The following is a 20,262-nucleotide window of genomic DNA, read 5'->3' on the forward strand; positions in this document are numbered from 1 at the left end:
TACAGGATGGTAGATCTCCAGGAGCAGGGATGGACAGCCCTATTCTAGCTGTTGGATGATGTGTGCTTTGTTAGGGCAGGAGTGAAAACCTACAGGATGGTAGATCTCCAGGAGCAGGGTTGGGCAGCCCTGCTCTAGCTGTTGGATGATGTGTGCTTTGTTAGGGCAGGAGTGAAAACCTACAGGATGGTAGATCTCCAGGAGCAGGGTTGGGCAGCCCTGCTCTACTGAGTGCTTACAGAGATGTAGCTGCTTTCCTGGTGGCTTGTGTCTTCCCAGGCGTTCGGTTTGGAATAATGACCTTCATGGCTGATTTAAAGAGTTCCTCCGGAAAATCCTGCTCATGCATCAATGCAAACTAGCCAGACAACCAGTGAACAAATGAGAGGCTATTCTTAGTCTCCCCACACCAATTCTAACCCAGATAACTTCAAACCTACATTCAGGAACCCACTCAGTATATTGGTCTTTGCCTGTCCTCCACCTGAGCTCTTATCTGATAAGGCCCTTGTATAATTTAAAGCAAATATATGTGCCCTCTTTTCATTTTCCTTTAAAAATCTTTGAAGTAATGGTACTTCCATTTTTCGCGATTTGAGTGGGAATTGCAGTCTGAATGTTTTTCACAGGTTCTTTTACGGTAACACATTTCTTTCCTGAGAAGAGTTCCTGGTGGGTTGATCATTAATGAGTGTGGAGTTTACTTTAGTACACATTCATCGACATATACACACGCACGCACACACACACACACACACACACACACACACTCACCTATATGCGTACTGACCAGGAGCGATTCCTCCTTTTCTAACACACACTCCAGCGCATACTCTCAAACACGTACCTGCGTGTGTATGGTGCTCCTGCCCTAAACCACACAGGGGTCCAGCTTCTGCTCCAGTACTCTGCACAGCAGGGGTGAACGGTACCACAGTCCTTCTCCTCACTGCAACACACTAGCACAGAAGATGGAACGGGATTACTTTGGGTTCTCCTGGGTCAGGAGCGCAGAGAACACCAGCTCCACCTACGCCATCAACAACCCGGCCGACATCTCCGTCATAGTCATCTACTTTCTGGTGGTCCTGGCCGTTGGGATATGGGTGAGTCTGAATCTCCTAAAGTGTCAGTGTGCGACTCCCCTGTGATAAGCAAAAGATTTTCCAGACTTGGGAATAGTTAACCTTGATTTAGTTTACAGAATGTCAGGTTTGTAGTCGCCTCAATGAAAAAAAACAAAAAACAAAAAAAAAAACAAAAAAAAAAAAAAAGGTCAGGTGAACACATCTACTGTCATTGGTCACAAAGGACAGAGCATAAGAATTTTTCAGTTCACCTCTAACATAACAGTTGCATGGATTGTCTGTAATTTTCCAGTGAGCAAAAACCTAAATCTAGACATCTAGAGGGATGGATATCTAAGTTGGTTTAGCTCAGGTTTTACCCAGATATAACCTGACTATGTCCTAGTTGGCTAGAAATCTTTTATCTTTCAAACAAATGTAGCCAGGTTTTCACCTGAACGTCTAGACATCTACATTTATATCCAAGTAAAATCTGAGCTAACTGGAGCTAACCTGTGATTACCTTCTATGTTTTTGATCAAAAAATCTCTCAACCTAGATATCCACCCCTCTAGATGTCTAGTTTCGGGCTTTTTCTCACTGAGTTACTGGTTACCCATTAGTTGGAGATGTACTTGTGTAAATAGAACAGATTTGGTCTAAGAGACCCCATTGTGGAATCACTCACTCTTTACCTATGTATTTAGCATATTCGATAGTGTTTTGAAAGTAGAAATGTTGTTCCCTCAGATTTTGTGTTCTGTAGCTGCGAGTTAAGATATGATGATTGGCCTACCATACATGTGGAAGTTCTCTGTGGAAGTGCTTCCCTGTTGCACATGCAGAAGTTCTCTGGGGAAGTGCTTCCCTGTTGCACATGTGGAAGTCACTGCACCCCCAGTACTGGAACTTACTGGAAGTGGCTGGTTTTTTTAGTAACAAGGCAAGTTGATTATACAGTGACTCCGCTCAAAGGTTTTCTGGGCCTAATATGGTGGCTGATTTTAAGGCGTAAAAAAAACCCCAACAAAGAGCCTGTGACCTCTGGTCAAGCTCTCCAGGGTTCTACAGTACCCTGCATTGTAATACACATAACCCATTGTAATACACATAACCACATCGTGTTGCAGGTTTCATATATAGAGTATAACATTACATGCTCCTTTCCACTCTTTCCATAAGTTTAATTAAATATTTTGTACCAAATTTAATTAAAGAAGTGGAAATATGCTGTTGATATCACTGCTATCACTGAGGGATACATAGATGTATGTGTTTAAAAGCAAGTGATAATCATCTTAGATGATTTTTATTTGTTAAAATTTTTCAAAATTTCTCAACTTCTTTATGTACTGTCCCCTTTATTTGTCTGATGAAACTCGGAAACATGCCGGTTTTAAACACAACTTAAAAAAAAAAACTTCTTTCTTCCACTGAAAAAAAAAAACTCAGTGGTGTTTTTTTCCTGCTGATACTGTTGTACTGTTCCGTGCACTTTGATCATTCAGTGAAGTAGCATCAGAGTCCCTTACTTTTATTCACAATTTAATCTCAAAACCAGAACATTCAAGTGCTCAGAACACTGTTATTTTCCAGTGTAAATGATTGTCCTCACTTACGTCTGATTTGTTGTTACACATACTGATAGCAGCAGAAGCATATGGTCAGGGTGCGACTGCTTCTACAGCTAACGTCAGACTGCGGAGGAACATAAATGAGGCATTTCTCTAAACCATGGTAACGAAACTACCATGACACAACATCCCATGATGCTTTTCCAGTGATGACCCAAAGCAAGATGTTAAGCATTAAATGAACTATTATGAGGTAGTTTATTCCACTGTAATGCAGTACATTTAATCCCCTACAGACTCATGTAACCTGCATTAAGAGTGTGAGGATAAATAACACTGTATGGATGCACTGCAACTGCTGAGATGGCTCCTCCTCTTCTGTCTTTGACAGGCAATGCTGAGCACCAATCGTGGGACAGTGGGAGGGTTCTTCCTGGCAGGACGCAGTATGGTGTGGTGGCCGGTGAGTGAGTGTGGTTCTAAAGAGGATGGAGGTGACGTGAGGTTGATGGAGAATCGCAAGCATTGCACCCTAAATCTCAAACAGACAATACATCCAAATGTTCAGCAAGCATTACACCTGAAGCTAAATCAGGCAATACACCTCAATCTGAAGCAGGCATTACACTGGAAGCTACTGTAAATCAGGCATTACACCTGAACGTCAAACAGGTATTAAATCAGAATCTTAATTGACATAATTGGACAGAGAGAGAGATAGAGAAAGAGAAAAAGACAGAAAGAGTGAGAGAGAGAGAGAGCAGCTGAAAACCAAATGACAGCAGAACCAGTAAAAACAATAAAACATTTCTGGAGTGGGAGATGTAACGGAGGGTGGATATCACAGCACTGTGCCATCGTTCCTCTGTAGAGCTGCCTCATCTGCAGAATGCCTTCATAACATCCGAAAAGATGAGAGATTCAAGTTCTCAACTCTGCTACTTTCAGACAGCCATTCCTGTACACAGCAAAAAATAAAAATAAATCTTTTGAAGTAATATTAACACTATTATTAACTGTAATATTATCACCAATATGAACAGTAATATTAAAACTAACATTAACTAATGTTAACAGGAATAATACCCTGTGATGATGTCATTAAGCTTACTGTGCTCATGTGATCTGCACTGACCAATGGCTGATGTGCCCTGTCTCTGGCATCCTGCAGATTGGCGCCTCTCTCTTCGCCAGTAACATCGGCAGCGGCCATTTTGTGGGCCTGGCAGGGACGGGAGCAGCTGCTGGCATCGCCATTGGCGGGTTTGAGTGGAACGTGAGTCATGGAATGAATGCTATTCGCATATTATTAGGATTATGATCATTATACAGTAATAATAATGATGATGATGATAATAATAATAATAATAATAATAATAATAATAATAATAATAAAATTCTAATAGTATTTGAAGTATACTACTACTACTGTACTAATAATAATAATAATAATAAAAATAATACTTTTAAAACTGTAATTATAATTTAAATTGAGTAGCAGTAGTGGTGGTCATAATAGTTGTTATAATAATGATAATATTCATCTTCATGGGGTCACTGTAGCCTTGGTGGGGACGTGCTGTACTCCAGTGTGAGTAAGACTTACGGGGATGATGGGTGTGTTTCAGGCCCTGGTGGTGGTGGTCATCCTCGGCTGGCTCTTCGTCCCTATCTACATCAAAGCTGGGGTAAGTGTGTGTCTATATCTTTATCCCTTATGTGTCTGTATCTTTTATCTGTTATCTGTATTTGTATTTCTGTCCATTTCTGTTTTATGTACTTGTATCTGTGGTTGTGATTTGTACTCAGGCTATATCTGTATCTGTTATCTGTTATTAGTTCTGTTACCTGTAGCTGTTGTTTCCTGTGTGTGTATAGTGTGTGTGCCCTGTGAAACATGCCTGTGTGTATACGGGGTGTGTGCCCTGTGAAACATGCCTGTGTGTGTATATGGTGTGTGTGCCCTGTGAAACATGCCTGTGTGTGTATACGCTGTGTGTGCCCTGTGAAACATGCCTGTGTGTGTATATGGTGTGTGTGCCCTGTGAAACATGCCTGTGTGTGTATACGCTGTGTGTGCCCTGTGAAACATGCCTGTGTGTGTATACGGGGTGTGTGCCCTGTGAAACATGTCTGTGTGTATATGGTGTGTGTGCCCTGTGAAACATGCCTGTGTGTGTATACGCTGTGTGTGCCCTGTGAAACATGCCTGTGTGTGTATACGCTGTGTGTGCCCTGTGAAACATGCCTGTGTTTCCTCTCTGGGCGATGCACCTGTGTGTTATCTGTTTTTTTGTCTGTCAACACCTGTATCTGTTTCCCAACACTCTGTGTTATCGGTAACTGTACCGGAGTCTGTATGTGTTTCTGAACTTGGTTTGTGAGGTCCGTGTTAATGCCCTGTGCTGAACACTGCCCAGGTCGTGACTCTCTTACTAAACGCAGTTTGTGGAGTCCGTGTTAATGCCCTGTGCTGAACACTGCCCAGATCGTGACTCTCTTACTGAACGCAGTTTGTGGAGTCCGTGTTAATGCCCTGTGCTGAACACTGCCCAGGTCGTGACTCTCTTACTGAACGCAGTTTGTGGAGTCCGTGTTAATGCCCTGTGCTGAACACTGCCCAGGTCGTGACGATGCCAGAGTACCTGAAGAAGCGGTTTGGGGGCCAGCGCATACGGATCTACCTGTCTGTGCTGTCTCTGCTGCTCTACGTCTTCACCAAGATCTCTGTGAGTGCAGCGCTGGGCACTGGTAACCAGGGAGGGGGCCAAACACATCAGGGTTTAATAGAGAGAAGTCAGACGAAGACTCTTCATTTAGAGCTTAACATTCGGAGACATGCTCCCCGGACTGGCCAGTAGGGGGCGCTTGTGGGTGATGGGACATTGTCATCCCGGGCAGATGAAACAGAACCAGCTGTGCCCCCCCTTGCACGGCTGCAGACCAGAGTTTGGCTCTGTCACAGAATCGATACCAGGCCGTGGGGCCCAACCACACTGTAGAACAGCGCCTTAACTGTGCCACCCAAGTCCTTACATTCTGGAGCTGCATCACTCAGCAGTTTACAGCCATAAACCAGAATTTATGGGCATAACAGCTTTAGCACCTTAGACAACATTGACAAACATTAAAGCAACAAGCAAAGAAAACACAACACACTTCCAATTAGATTTAAAACATGTGATTCCATCAAGCCTACTATAAAACTTGATAACAAATACCTTTTAAAAAAAAAAAAAAGAATTCCAGAAACATGTTTTATTTAATATTCCCTGTAGAATATTTCTTGTTGTTTATTTACTTTCCCTTCTCTCTCTCTCTCCCTCTCTCTCTCTCTCTCTCTCTCTCTTTCAGGCAGATATGTTCTCAGGGGCCATTTTCATTAACCAGGCACTGGGGCTCAACATTTACCTGGCTGTGGTGCTCCTGCTTATGATCACTGCTCTCTACACCGTCACAGGTCTGTCCGTCCGTCTGTCCATCTGTCTGTCCGTTCGTCTGTCTGTCCGTCCGTCTGTCCTTCCCCTCTCTGCTGCCAGTCCCTCTGTCCGATGTTCATATATTTCCATACAGCAAAATAGGCCAATTTTTTTAAAAGAAAAAAAAAAGAAGCATAATGTACATACATATAAACAGAGACACGTTATATTTATTTTTTCTAGTTAAATGTGAATGTGCTCATTATGCAAAACCGGGGACATCAAACACTCGCGCATGATTGCCACCAAATGAGGTCACTTATTTTAGTTTATTATTTCTCTCATTTCATCACTAGCTATGTTTCCCCTTCACATAGACTAGATACACAGCAATGTTCACAGGCTAATATTTAGCATTGCCAGCTAACAACTGCCTATCGGCTGTATTGTTAACAGTGCATTTGTCAAATAAACTTTGATTTGATTTAATCACTCGGCTATCTCCAGTTAATAGACTAGACATGTTATCTCATGTTATTAATAGGCAGATTATAGCTTGCCTTCGTGCAAATGTGGCAAACTGTATCTGTCTGTGGTATTGACCACATGTCCAAGTTTTATCCACAACAGACACTTTTCCAAGTTTGCGTTTGGCTTGGAGAATGGAATAAAAATATCCCCCTCAGGGTAACGCGTGTCATTTTTGCAAGTTCCTAAAGAGCAGCTTTTAACCACCTACAGAAGCTTTGTAACTTGTAGCTAACTAGCTAATGAAAGTTGTTTTGCCCCTCTATCAGCTATACTGTTGCAGACATTGTCGGAGCTAGATGTCGGAGGAAGTAGTATAGTAGTATATAGCAGCCGTTTCTAAGCAGGGATTGGTGGACTGCAGTGTTAATCGTTAATTTGCTCTAGGTCTACATTCTTTGCGGCATTAACTCTGCAGGGCTGGACTTATTGACAGTCTCTCTGACCTTTCGTGGCCTTTTCTACACACGTGAACAATTGAATCTTGCTGGCGACCGCTGCGCCCTGCCTGCCTAAAATCCACATCATGTCTGTCGGCGAACGATGAAAGGTGACGTTTGAAAACAACCGCCAACAGTGGGTGGGAAAAATAAGCATTTTTGAAAAGTAGGGGGGGTACGCCCATGCTCTCCAGGTACAGGACGCTGAGTTATTTGTGCCCACAGCAGGTAAAGCCCTGAGTCATGCTGTTGTTGTACGCTTTACGTAACGTTCAGGTGGTCTTGAGGAAATTATTTGCCACAGACACACCCAAGCAGACATGTCCATTTCTCAGCCAATAGTGGCTTGCGTTTGGCCTCGGGAGGTAATAGCGCAACAGGCAATAAAGGTGCAATTGCCTCTGCAATCTCCAGCACTTATCTTCACAGAAACACGAGACTGAGCAGAGTAAAGTTCATCCTTTTAGCTTTACGACATTAAAATCGCTGCAAGATGAATCTTTAAAATACACAGTGCCTTGCTTACAACATTTTATTTTATCAACCCAATGAGCGATTAACCTTATCTTGCTGGCAGCAGTTGGCAAAGTGCTCGCTGTAGACCTCCTTTATTCATGCTCTCCTACGTTTATCAGTTCATCAAGAGTGTTCTCCGACACGATAAAACTTCTAGTGGTCGTTGTTACCACGTTAATACTTCACCTGATTTTATTGATTATAAAATTGCAAAAATACATTTATTACAAAACTTTCATTGGAGATGTTCATGTGTGAACATTGTCGACTGATCTCATGATGTGATCTCGTGTTCTGTGGGTTTTTGGAGGGAACCCGTTCCCATCGATGATTGATTTCTGAACAACAAGCAAACTGAATTTGTGTAAAAGTATGTATGGTTCCCGCAGAAGTCTGTGTGATTATTAACTTGCAAAAACGAGTTCCATCAGCAGAGTTGAGCTAGGATGGGACATGTACAGTAAAGGCTGCACATCTTGGTCCAGGATGACATCTTTCAGATTGCTGGAATATACAGATGTACATAAAATATATGGACACTTATCTATGCATAATCTATTAATATTTTCATTTGATTATGCTGCCTTGTATTCAGTGAAATTTGGTTTTGATTATAAAACATTTTAAGGGGCCATTCCAAACATGGAGCCTCAGAGAGCAAAATAATGCAAATAAATACCAATGTATTGTTTTCAGTTCTATTTACATAACTGTCAGAGCAAAGAATGGATGGATGAGTCATTTTTATTGGGCTGAAGTTTACTGACATCGCTTGTTGGTTACATTCATTATTTTCATACCTGAAATCTCTTGTAGCACTGCGCATTTACATCTTTATACAAAGGCAACCAAAAGAAAAAACAGCGTATTAGAAATGAATTGTAACATCACCATGGAGATAACCAGCAGACACTGAAATTAGGCCCATTTTGGCTCAACGTTGCTTAACTTTTTCATTATTATGTATTTTAGTCTATGCCTAAAAATGAACTGTTGAATTGTGTGCGTATAACGTGTGTGTGTATAACATATGTGTGTATTCCTGTGTGTGTGTGTGTTTGTGTGTGCAGGGGGTCTGGCTGCAGTAATCTACACGGACACCCTTCAGGCGATTATCATGGTGATCGGGTCCTTCATCCTCATGGGATACGGTGAGTGCCCCTCCCTTTCTGTACCAGTCTCCCTCTCACTCTGCTGACTCTGGATCAGTGTTCATGTTCATAAAGCTGTCATAAGGAGTAGGAGAGCTCTGACTCTGGATCACTGTTCATGTTCATAAAGCTGTCATAAGGAGTAGGAGAGCTCTGATTCTGGATCACTGTTCATGTTTATAAAGCTGTCATAAGGAGCAGGAGAGCTTTGACTCTGGATCAGTGTTATGTTCATAAAGCTGTCATAAGGAGTAGGAGAACTCTGACTCTGGATCAGTGTTTGTGTTCATAACTCTGGACTCTGGATCTGATTCTAGTGCAGTGATCCTCCACTGTGTTTCTTTATGCCCAACCCTGTTCCTGGAGATCTACCATCCTGTAGGTTTTCACTCCAACCCTAACAAAGCACACCTCGTTCAACAGCTGGAGAACTTGTTGAGTAGAAAGGTGTGCTAAATTAGGGTTGAAATGAAAATCTACGGGACAGTAGCTCTCCAGGAAGAGCATTGGGCAGCCCTGCTCTATGAATACATGCCCAGCAGTATCACCACAGCCCACGAACCCTTCCTGTCTCTGCAGCCTTCAATGCGGTGGGCGGTTATGAGAACTTTGTGGATAAGTACATGAACGCCATCCCAACACTCGTCAGCCCCAACATCAGCGCGAGCTGCTACACCCCCCGACCCGACTCCTTCCACATCTTCCGGGACCCCCTCACCGGGGACATGCCCTGGCCCGGCCTGGTCTTCGGGCTCACCATTCTGGCCACCTGGTACTGGTGCACCGACCAGGTATGGCGCCCCATAGATCAGGGGTGTCCAGTTTCATCCGAAAAGGGCCGGTATCAATGGGTGCAGGTTTTTGTTATAGCCCCGCTCTGCAACACCTGCTTCTACTTATCAACGTCTCAATTGAAGACCGTGATTTGTTAATTAGTTGAATCAGGTGTCGTAGTACTGGGCTACAGCAAAACCCTGCACCCTTTTCAGATGAGATTGGACACCCCTGACATAGACACACACAGATTGCCGCCCCCCCCGCCTTTCCCGAATGGACAGGAATGAAAGTGTCATTTTTAAGTGTCAGGTTTAAGTTTAATTTTGATGTATAATTTGTGTAATATTGGGATGTGAGTGCACCAGACTGCCCTGTGGCTAATGTTGCGGCGAAGGTTGTGGCTAACGTTGAGGCTAACGTTGTGGCTAACGTAAGTGTCTTGTCCCAGGTGATCGTGCAGCGCTGCCTGTCGGCTAAGAACTTGTCGCACGTGAAGGCGGGCTGCATTCTGTGTGGCTACTTGAAGCTGCTGCCCATGTTCATCATGGTGTTCCCCGGCATGATCAGTCGCATCCTGTACACAGGTGAGGGCGGGGTCAGGCACGGGGGGGGGGGGGGGGGGGGTGGAGTCAGGCATGGGGCAAAAAAATAAATTTAGAGCCCCTTAGTGTTTTACTCTGTATTCATCTATTTTCAGTCCTTTTATTTTATTGTGTTTAGTTTCTTGTACTTTTCTACTCACTGGCTCTAGGGGACTCAAGCCTACATGGCCCAATGATAATTGTAAAAGCATATTATAAGGTGCACTTAAAATGAAACTGAGAGCTTTGACAGTGTAGAGATATTCACAGTAAAGCCAGCCGATGGATGGGTGGGGTTCTGAGGTGAACAGGTGTGAGGCTCACCTGTACCTATCTGTCCGTTTTCACCACAGATGTGGTGGCCTGTGCGATCCCAGAGGAGTGCAAGAAGTACTGCGGCACCACGGTGGGCTGCACTAACATCGCCTACCCCAAAATGGTGGTGGACCTCATGCCCCGAGGTAGGACATCCTCTTACGTCTGCAATGCAATAATAATATGCTTGCACAAGGTCTTTAAGGTATTGCTTTTCATTGTGCATTTAATAGTGTTTTCCTGTAAATAAAACTATGAAAAGTACTATTCAATTCTCAGCAGATGCTTTTAGCCAAGACTACTTTCAGAAGGTGCATTGAACATGTCCAGAAAACCCACCACTAAAACTAGAGATAAATAAATCGATCAAATCAGTGCCATCATACAGTTGTGCTATCTACAAAACAATGGGAGAGGAAGGTTTGTTTATTTTAAAAAAGCATTAATTAAGGTGTAGTCTCAAAGGCAGCCTTTCAGGGTATTGTGGAAAGCAGCCAGTGTTTCTGTCCTGACCAGGCAGGGAACGGTGTTCCACCACTGGGGCACCAAAGTGGAAAAATGTTGGCTGATGATGGTTGTCTGTTTTCTCTGGAGTAAACTCCCCTGCTTTTCTCTGTTCCTCTGCCTCCCCTCCACCCCCTCCACCCCTCCTCTCCCCCTGTCTTCCTCTCTCTTCCCATGACGCAGGTCTCAGAGGCCTGATGCTCTCGGTGATGTTGGCCTCGCTCATGAGCTCCCTCACCTCCATCTTCAACAGCGCCAGCACCCTCTTCACCATGGACATCTACACCAAGATCCGCCGCACCGCCTCGGAGAAGGAGCTCATGATCGCCGGCAGGTAACTCTCACAGCCGAGGGGCGGAGTCAGCCCGGGCTCCATGACCAGGCCTGGGTTTTTAACTGAGGGTCCTTGAAGGACCAGTTGGGGGGCCCTGGCCAAACTTGTTATGCAATAATTAAAGACTTGGGAAAATATTTGAAAAATATGAAACCTTTTTGGGTCCCCTGGACCCATTTGAGCCAGGGTGGGGTTCCCTGGATCAGAAAAGTTTGAAAACCCCAGATTTATTTGATTTATTTAATCTCCCATGTTTGATATTCAACATGGGAGATCGAAAACTCAGCACACACAAAACCCCCCCCCCCCCCGGAAATAAAATGGTGTCCCCCTAGCCCATGTTTTGCTGTCAGACCAGGAACAAATAATAGCTTGAAATACTGGAAGGCATCAGACATAAACTCTGTGTGTGCATGTGTTTGTGTGTGTGTTTGCGTGTGTGTTTGCATGTGTGTTTCCGCGTGTGTGTTTGTGCGCGTTTGCGCGTGTGTTTGTGTGTGTGTTTGCGTGTGTGTTTGCGCGTGTTTGTGTGTGTGTTTGCGTGTGTGTGTTTGTGCGTGCGTTTGTGTGTGTGTTTGCGTGTGTGTGTTTGTGCGTGTGTTTGCGTATGTGTTTGTGCGTGTGTTTGCGCGTGTGTTTGCGCGTAGGCTGTTTATCCTGGCTCTGATTGGTGTGTTTGCGCGTAGGCTGTTTATCCTGGCTCTGATTGGTGTGTTTGCGTGTAGGCTGTTTATCCTGTCTCTGATTGGTGTGTTTGTGCGTAGGCTGTTAATCCTGGCTCTGATTGGTGTGTTTGCGTGTAGGCTGTTTATCCTGTCTCTGATTGGTGTGTTTGCACGTAGGCTGTTTATCCTGGCTCTGATTGGTGTGTTTGTGCGTAGGCTGTTTATCCTGGCTCTGATTGGTGTGAGCATCGCCTGGATCCCCATCGTCCAAACTGCTCAGAGTGGTCAGCTCTTCGACTACATCCAGTCCATCACCAGCTACCTCGGGCCGCCCATCGCCTCCGTCTTCCTCCTCGCCATCTTCTGCAAGCGCGTCAACGAGCCGGTAGGCTGCCATTGGCCGTTACACCCGCTCCGTCCCGTTCCACCTCTGTGAATGCATGCTGAGAGTACTCTGGCACAGAAGGACAGGCTCACACCAGCCACACGCTGTAGACCGGTGGTGGGCGCAGTGAGCAGCGTAAAGCACTGTGAGAGTAAAAGATCATTGTCAGTGTCAGCGTTAGTTCATGGCACTCTTGGGCAAGCTGCATCTTGTGTCCGCTTATGGCTGGTGCCCCCCCGCAGGGCGCGTTCTACGGGCTGGTGATTGGCCTGCTCATCGGACTGTCCCGCATGCTCGCCGAGTTCGCCTTCGGGACGGGCAGCTGCGCCAGCCCCAGCAACTGCCCCAAAATCATCTGCGGCGTCCACTACCTCTACTTCGCCATCCTGCTGTTCGGGATCACCTGCCTGCTGGTGCTCGGCATCTCCCTGATGACCAAGCCCATCGAGGACAAATACGTGAGTGCTGTGGAAGGAAACACACACACACAAGCACGCACACACACACACACACAGACACACACATTACTGCCCATCGCAGGAAACACACACACACACACACACGCTCACACACACATTACTGCCCATAGCAGGACACACACACATCCCCATTACTGCCCATCACAGGAAACACACACACACACACACACACACACACAGACACACACATTACTGCCCATAGCAGGACACACACACCCCCATTACTGCCCATCACAGGAGACACACACACACACACACACGTTAGACATTTCCAGAAGGTTTAGTGTTATCTCTTTCTCTCCTCCCCAGCTGTATCGCCTGGTCTGGAGCCTCCGGAACAACAAAGAGGATAGGGAGGACCTGGAGGAGGCTGACTGGACCGAAAATGCAGATTCTGAAAGCATGGACGTGGAAGGTAGGGCAGGAGTCCCCGTAAAACGGTCTGCAGCCCTGCTCCTGGTGGAGTTCCAGTCCGGTTGTAGTTGTACCTGTAGCCAGTCTGGCTGTAACTGTTTCTGTAGCCAGTCCCACTGTAGTTGTTCCTGTAGCCCTGATGTAGCTTTAGCTGTAGTCAGTCCCACTGTAGTTGTTCCTGTAGCCCTGATGTAGCTTTAGCTGTAGTCAGTCCCACTGTAGTTGTTCCTGTAGCCCTGATGTAGCTTTAGCTGTAGTCAGTCCCACTCTAGTTGTTCCTGTAGCCCTGATGTAGCTTTAGCTGTAGTCAGTCCCACTGTAGTTGTTCCTGTAGCCCTGATGTAGCTTTAGCTGTAGTCAGTCCCACTGTAGTTGTTCCTGTAGCCCTGATGTAGCTGCCCGTGTCTCTCTCGCAGAGGATCCTGAGGAGGTGGGCCGCTGCAGGAAGGCCTATAACTGGTTCTGCGGCTTCGAGCAGAAGAAGGCCCCGAAGCTGAGCGAGGAGGAGCAGGCCGAGCTGCAGAGGAAGCTCACCGACACGTCGGAGCACCCCACCTGGAGGAACGTAGTCAACGCCAACGGCATCATCCTCCTCACCGTCGCCGTCTTCTTCCACGGCTTCTATGCATGAGCCCCCCAAAAACTCAGGGGCATGCAGCTCGACCCTGGGGGCTGGGGCTCATCTGCGTACTTTGCTTTTTTTTTTTTGGTCCAGCTAATTATTCCAGCTCCAGGTTTACTCCCAAAGCAGACCTCGGAAAAAACATTTTCATCGAAGACGTGCATTTCTTCTCCTTAGCCGTAGCTCATGATTGCGGAAGAAAGACGTTGAGATGAAATAAATGATTTGACGCCACAGAAATGATTGAGAGCAGAAGGTCTGTGTGAAATCCTAAAATGGATGCCATGGTCTCGCTCTCCCGGGCGCAGCTATCCTCCTGTTAATGTGCGAATGATTGAGATCTCAAACAAATCCAGACCTCCTTGGTTCTTGAGCACAGCCAGTCGTCTGGTGCAGGAGTAGCATCTTCTCTACAGCAAAGGCGATAGATGAACTGTTTACTTCAGAAGGTGGAGATGAAGATGAGACAGTGGACTGTCTGGACCTCTTCTGAAACAGCTTGCGACTCATTTAAAATGTCTCCAGTTCATTTGTAAAGAGGCTGATGTAACCAAATTCCCTGGGGTTGGTGGTTGAGTGTTGAAACAGCGTAATTTTAACCAACTTTCACTCCAGTTTAAACTCCTCCCTGTCTCCTATTTTCTCATTTTCATTTTGTGCTGGATGCTAATTTATTAAAGGGGTGACACAAAGGGACATACCACCCCTGCATACACTGAAGTTAGCTTTAAAAAAATCAGCTTGTGCTTTTTTTTGGTCTGTTTATATGTTAGCTGAGTCCCTTTGTTTTATTATATAGATCATTTTCATTGGAAATACATTATAATGTCAAAAAATTACACCCGAGGATCACAAATATCATACAAATTTTTAAAAAATTAAATTTAAAGCTTTTTTTATGGTTTCCTCTTTTCTCTCTAATTTGTAATACCAAATCTTGTGTGTGTGTGTGTACTTGTCTGCAGTCTTTGTTTGAATTGTCGCATTTCAGCCTATTGCTGTTTGAACTAAATGCACTGGTGCCACAAAGGTGTCTTTAAACTGGAATCATGTACAAATATTTACAAAGTGAGTCAGATAGTTCTTCATTATGTGAAGAAAAGAGATCACTCACATACACACAATAATACATGAAATACAAGCATAGCTATTTGAAGAACCGGCAGCTTTGCTCATTTCAAATCAAAGTGCTTTGCTTCCTCATTCTCCGCACGTTCTCTTTTATTGAATGTTAATAAGTGACAGAGTGAGTGTTTCTGTGTGAATAAATGCTTTGTGAATGGGGTGAACAGCACAGGCCTTTCTCTCGTTCCCACCTCGTCTCCATGCCAGAAATGTCCCACCCTCTACTGCCCCCTACAGTCAGAGCAGCCCACAGCAGCCTCTGGGTTGGCCAAAACTGTCCATGACACAGCAGGACTTGTACAGACACCACAAAGGGTTATAACAGAAAAATAGTTTAAAATGGCATGTTTTTGTACACCCAGACCGAGGTGGGAAATCCAGGTTGAGAAAGTCCTCCCCAATATTTTGTTCCAATCACCTGGAGTTGCTAATTAGCACAATTCTTCGGCCAGGAAGCAGAACTAATTAGTGAAATCAGCTGGCTGAGTTCATGGGTGGACAAAACACACAACATGACTTTCTGACCCCTGGACTGTCCACCTCTGCACCCTGGTCAGTATGAGGTGATCTAAGGGTGAGAGGAAAGCCAACCAACAGCATTGAAAGGCTTGTAAAGGAAAACACAGTGAAATAGCGCACTGTGTGGTGAATACATGCACTGGCAAGGCCAGCTCAAAATGAATTCAACATCATGTCAATCCACTGTCTTAAAAGTAAAAATAATGTAAAAATAATCAAAAAATTTTGAATTCACAATGAGTACAGAAATGCAATAAGTGAATAGATTTTTCTTCTGGCAAAAAAACTAAACAAAACAGCTTTAATGTTTTTCTGTAACTATATATGCCTAACAATGCATTCATAATTTGGGTCCAGTATAGACAGTCACAGTGGCAACAGCAGTAGGGAAGCGAAGTGGCAGCAGCTGGAGAAGCTAAAGCTAGGGCTAGCGTTAGCCTTCATCACTCTGAATTTCCCACGCTGCAAACCTGGCGTGCTAGCGCCCCCCCCAGCATAGTCACAGTGAAACTACAGCAGTTCCCCCTGCGACTCCGCCCCCGTAGTGCTGCTCAGTGCGTGCCTCTCTTTCATGCGATGAACAATAGCTGCGCTTCCACTTTTCTCTGAGCGAACGGTGATGGAGCAGGTCAGGGCCTTATAAGGCCAAATGGGCCAGGCGGAACTGGCAGAGAACAGGAAGTGAGCGGGTACCTTCCTGACTCACACGCCAGTCTCAGATCAGTTTTTCCGTCAGCGGAAGGCCACACCCTCGGGCTCAGTTTTAGTACAGGGAGAGATTTTTTAAGAAATCTATATTTAAAAAAATTTTTTTTTTTTTTTTTCAAGCTTTGCTAATAATTTGGAATGTCTAATTTTATTCATTAATGCCTAATGGCTGGTGCATACTACAGGACTTTTCAAATCCTAACCGACATTGAAAACGTAGGAGATCCACACAACCACAGATTTCACAGATTATTTTTTTGTCTTTCAGTGGTCAGAACACACAAACTAGAAGATTTGGCCAAGATCACACACTTAACATTCAAACTCAAGAGCAGAGTCTGAACTCTCAGAACCTGGGATCTTGCAGAAACTTGTGTGATTCAACAAGACTTTGAGCAGTGTGCACCAGGCATAATTCTGAAACCTCTGCCATTGATTCGGGATAGAGCAGATGTAAGAAGTTAGAAGCACTGGCCCAAAGTAAGATTTGAACACCTGTCTCTCACTCACCCGAAGGCTCCAAAGAGGAAAATGTGACCAGTCAGCTAACTGGCGAAATCACCCCTAGCCAAGGGCAACAACGTCATTTTAAACCTGAGGGTTGTGTCATCAGAGCGTTGTCATGGTAACCCGCTATTAGGCCTTCACTTTGCTGAACATCACTGTTTCACTGTTTCGAACCAGCCGAGCTACACCCGCTACACCAACACCTGCTCTCCCCTGAAGCACGAGATGTCCGCCCAGGCTTCTCATCACATCCCAGTTTGCAAGGCGCATGCGCACAAACATGAGGGGGAGGAAGACACTTCAGGGGCAGCTCAACACGTGGACTTCACGCACCCAATCAACCAAAAGGGGGCGCAAGAGAGCAACAAGATGCTCCCTGCTGACTGTAACCCTCCCATCGTTGGGCACTGCCCCGGAGTGGCTACTGGCCACAGGCGGCTCGGTCCAGTCCAGTCCAGTCCAGTCCGGATTTCACACCAGCCCATCCAACGGAATCTGAACAATGAGCCAGCCAGCAGTCCCTGATGAGCTGTTTATTAAACGCACACATCAACTTACAAATCAGACACAATCAATGCATTTAACAACTTTGGCTTACAGCACTAATATGCTTTTATTGAACAGTTACAAGGATTCTACAGAAGTTATCCTCCTTAATACGGAAGTACCCCCAAGGTAAGTACTCAAGGCAGTCATACTAGTGAATTACGATACAGTACTATGAAAAAATAATTTAATTTGTAAGACTGTAATCTGCATAATTGCAACCATTCCAACTTCATGAGCCATTATTATTGCTTATTTCCTCTGCTCAGAGAGCATTAAGGTTATTGTTGTTTATGTATTTCCGTTACAGACAGGCTGCTGACCGATGCGCACACAGTGCGCTGATCACCGTGCCCACGAGCAGCGAGCAGCGAGCAGTCTGCTTCCATCGCTCAGCGTAACCCACTTACCAAACCAGCCCTCTGTTTAAAAACGGTGTCATTTCTGCGTAGGTGGCCCAGTCTTCCTGCCCCGGTGCGAGCCTGCAGGTTTGGCATGTTATTAATAACCTCAGCAGATACGCCGCAGTCACAGCGTTACTTCCACAAGCAGAGAGCCCTGTGCGAACGGCCAGAGAGAACAGCGATTCGTGGAAGACAGAAAGTGCGCAACACATTCGGTGACTCAACTGACTGCAACCAGTTGTGTTTCTTTTTTCTGTGGAGAGCAAAATGTTTTCAAACAGGGGTTCTCAATCTTATCTGGAAAGGGCTGGTGTGGGTGCAGGCTTTTGTTCCAACCAAGCAGTAACACACCTTATTCTACTAATCAACTACTTGGAATCTTTGCAAAGCACCTTGATTAGTAGAATCAGGTGTGTAATGTTACGTCCCCAGCCTCTGCTTGCCTGGGTAGCGCAGGTGGAGGTAATACCTAATTGCTTAATTGCTTGATTGCCTCCACCTGCCTGTGGCTCTGCAGTATGAGGCTGGGGAGATTCTTCTTTCAGGTTTCTTTTGTGTGCGGCTTGTGGTTTGATTTGTGGTTTTGGGTTTGTAGTTTTTGTGAAGACTGCCCAGTTGGAACAAAAGCCTGCACCCACAATGGCCCTTTCTGGATAAGATTGAGGACCCCTGTTTTAAAAGAACAGTGATTGGCAGATTGTTTTACCCCTACCCCTACCCCTAGCCATAGTCCAGTACCCAGATTTCAGAGAAAGCACTGAATAGAGTAACTGCTAAAATAAAGAAAGCATGTGAGTAAAGGAGGGATAAGAAGTTTACTGAAAGCAGGTGCTTCCACACAGGTGTGGTTCCTGAGTTAATTAGCAATTAAGGTCTCGCTCGCTCAATGACACCTAACTATTGCCCTCAGGGGGTGAACTGAGGTCAGTTTTGAGAAAGGCTCTTTAGTTAAATTTTTGCAAAATCAATAACACTGAACCATTTTAAATTGAAGATTTTTTTTTGGCTGAAAATTGATTTGAATGCTAATATCAGAACAAACATTTACGGCATAATATATGCTCTTTTTATAGAAAAAATGTGTATTTATTCATTAAATAGCAGGGATTTCTGACAGACGCTGAAATGAAAAGCCATGTGACTTTGCAGCACACAGCTGTGAGGTTAGAGTACCGGCTGACGAGCTGTAAAATGCCACCAGCAGCATTTTGTGAACTTGGTGAGGTCGCCTTGCTATGGAGACTAGGAGGTTTTTCCACTTTAAAGCAGTACTCCAGGAAAACAAATGCCCAAGCAAAAAATAGATTGCATCTTCATTGCCCACCAGCCCAAAATGCCAAAGATGACCGCGCCACCCCCTGTTCTGAATCACATGCTGTATTTATTTGAACTATTGAAAAAGAGAATGTTGATGCCCATTTACCTCGTTCTGCTAATATTACAGGGAATGTCATCAGTTATCAGAAAGTCATTGCTGGATGCTTTCATTGAGGGCAAAGATTGTGTCTGTTTGAAACCACTGACATGGTCAAGTGATTCTAGCATTCAAGCTAGTAACAGAGGACTTTGATAGCAAACCCATAGTCTAAGATCCTAAGATGATCTGGTCCATGTTACTAATGGACAACAGCTTCAGATCCTAAAATGTGCTCTCCCAGGTTTGTAAACAGCTTCAGATCCTAAAATGCACTCTCTCTGGTTTGTAAACAGCTTCAGATCCTAAAATGCACTCTCTCTGGTTTGTAAACAGCTTCAGATCCTAAAATGCACTCTCTCTGGTTTGTAAACAGCTTCAGATCCTAAAATGCACTCTCCCTGGTTTGTAAACAGCTTCAGATCCTAAAATGCACTCTCTCTGGTTTGTAAACAGCTTCAGATCCTAAAATGCACTCTCTCTGGTTTGTAAACAGCTTCAGATCCTAAAATGCACTCTCTCTGGTTTGTAAACAGCTTCAGATCCTAAAATGCACTCTCTGGTTCGTATCTCTGACAGAGAACAGCTTCAGATCCTAAAATGCACTCTCTCTGGTTTGTAAACAGCTTCAGATCCTAAAATGCACTCTCTCTGGTTTGTAAACAGCTTCAGTTCCTAAAATGCACTCTCTCTGGTGCGTATCTCTGACAGAGAACAGCTTCAGATCCTAAAATGCACTCTCTCTGGTTCGTATCTCTGACAGAGAACAGCTTCAGATCCTAAAATGCACTCTCTCTGGTTCGTATCTCTGACAGAGAACAGCTTCAGATCCACGTCTCTGTTTTCATTCCTCGCTGCCCGGCCAGCCTATCCCGGAACACTTCCCACAATGCCGCTGTGGGCTCTACCCTTCCCCGGAATGCTCCTCAGCGTTTCCCAAACGGCCTGACCTCTCGGGCACCTTGTTTATTTGTTACTTTCGAACGGCAGTGTAAAAGCTCAATGCTTTCCCCTCTTCTCTCCCATTCAAAGCAAACATGGCACGTCTGAACCATGGCTGTAACGGCCTGAGGTAGAGGATGATAAGAGAGACTGAAGCACGCTAAAATAGTTCCTCTGAGTGTTTGTGGAACTTCTGTTTGCGGAGCCGGAGACAGCACTTTGACCCGAAGGTGCGCATACATCCAGTGTGTGTCCATCGCATTAATAATGAGCCCAATGTAACCAAAGCGTGCTCGCCAAATTCAGAGTGTATGTGAGAAAGTAAC

General features: G+C 45.0%; 1 protein-coding gene across 1 annotated transcript; it reads left to right on the plus strand.

Moving 5' to 3' along the window:
• The first annotated feature begins 747 nt into the window (after positions 1-747).
• Positions 748-15,057, plus strand: slc5a1 (solute carrier family 5 member 1). Its single transcript, XM_035389988.1, has 15 exons — positions 748-1,106; positions 3,033-3,104; positions 3,813-3,917; positions 4,270-4,329; positions 5,266-5,370; positions 5,996-6,101; positions 8,615-8,695; positions 9,275-9,486; positions 9,921-10,056; positions 10,407-10,514; positions 11,056-11,206; positions 12,088-12,256; positions 12,499-12,714; positions 13,045-13,150; positions 13,566-15,057. Exons 1-15 carry the CDS (start codon positions 972-974, stop codon positions 13,778-13,780), a joined length of 1,977 nt encoding a protein of 658 aa, XP_035245879.1. The 5' UTR covers positions 748-971; the 3' UTR covers positions 13,781-15,057.
• The last annotated feature ends 5,205 nt before the right edge of the window (positions 15,058-20,262 follow it).

The sequence above is a fragment of the Anguilla anguilla genome, chromosome 14, assembly GCF_013347855.1.
Source record: "Anguilla anguilla isolate fAngAng1 chromosome 14, fAngAng1.pri, whole genome shotgun sequence".
Taxonomy (NCBI): domain Eukaryota; kingdom Metazoa; phylum Chordata; class Actinopteri; order Anguilliformes; family Anguillidae; genus Anguilla; species Anguilla anguilla.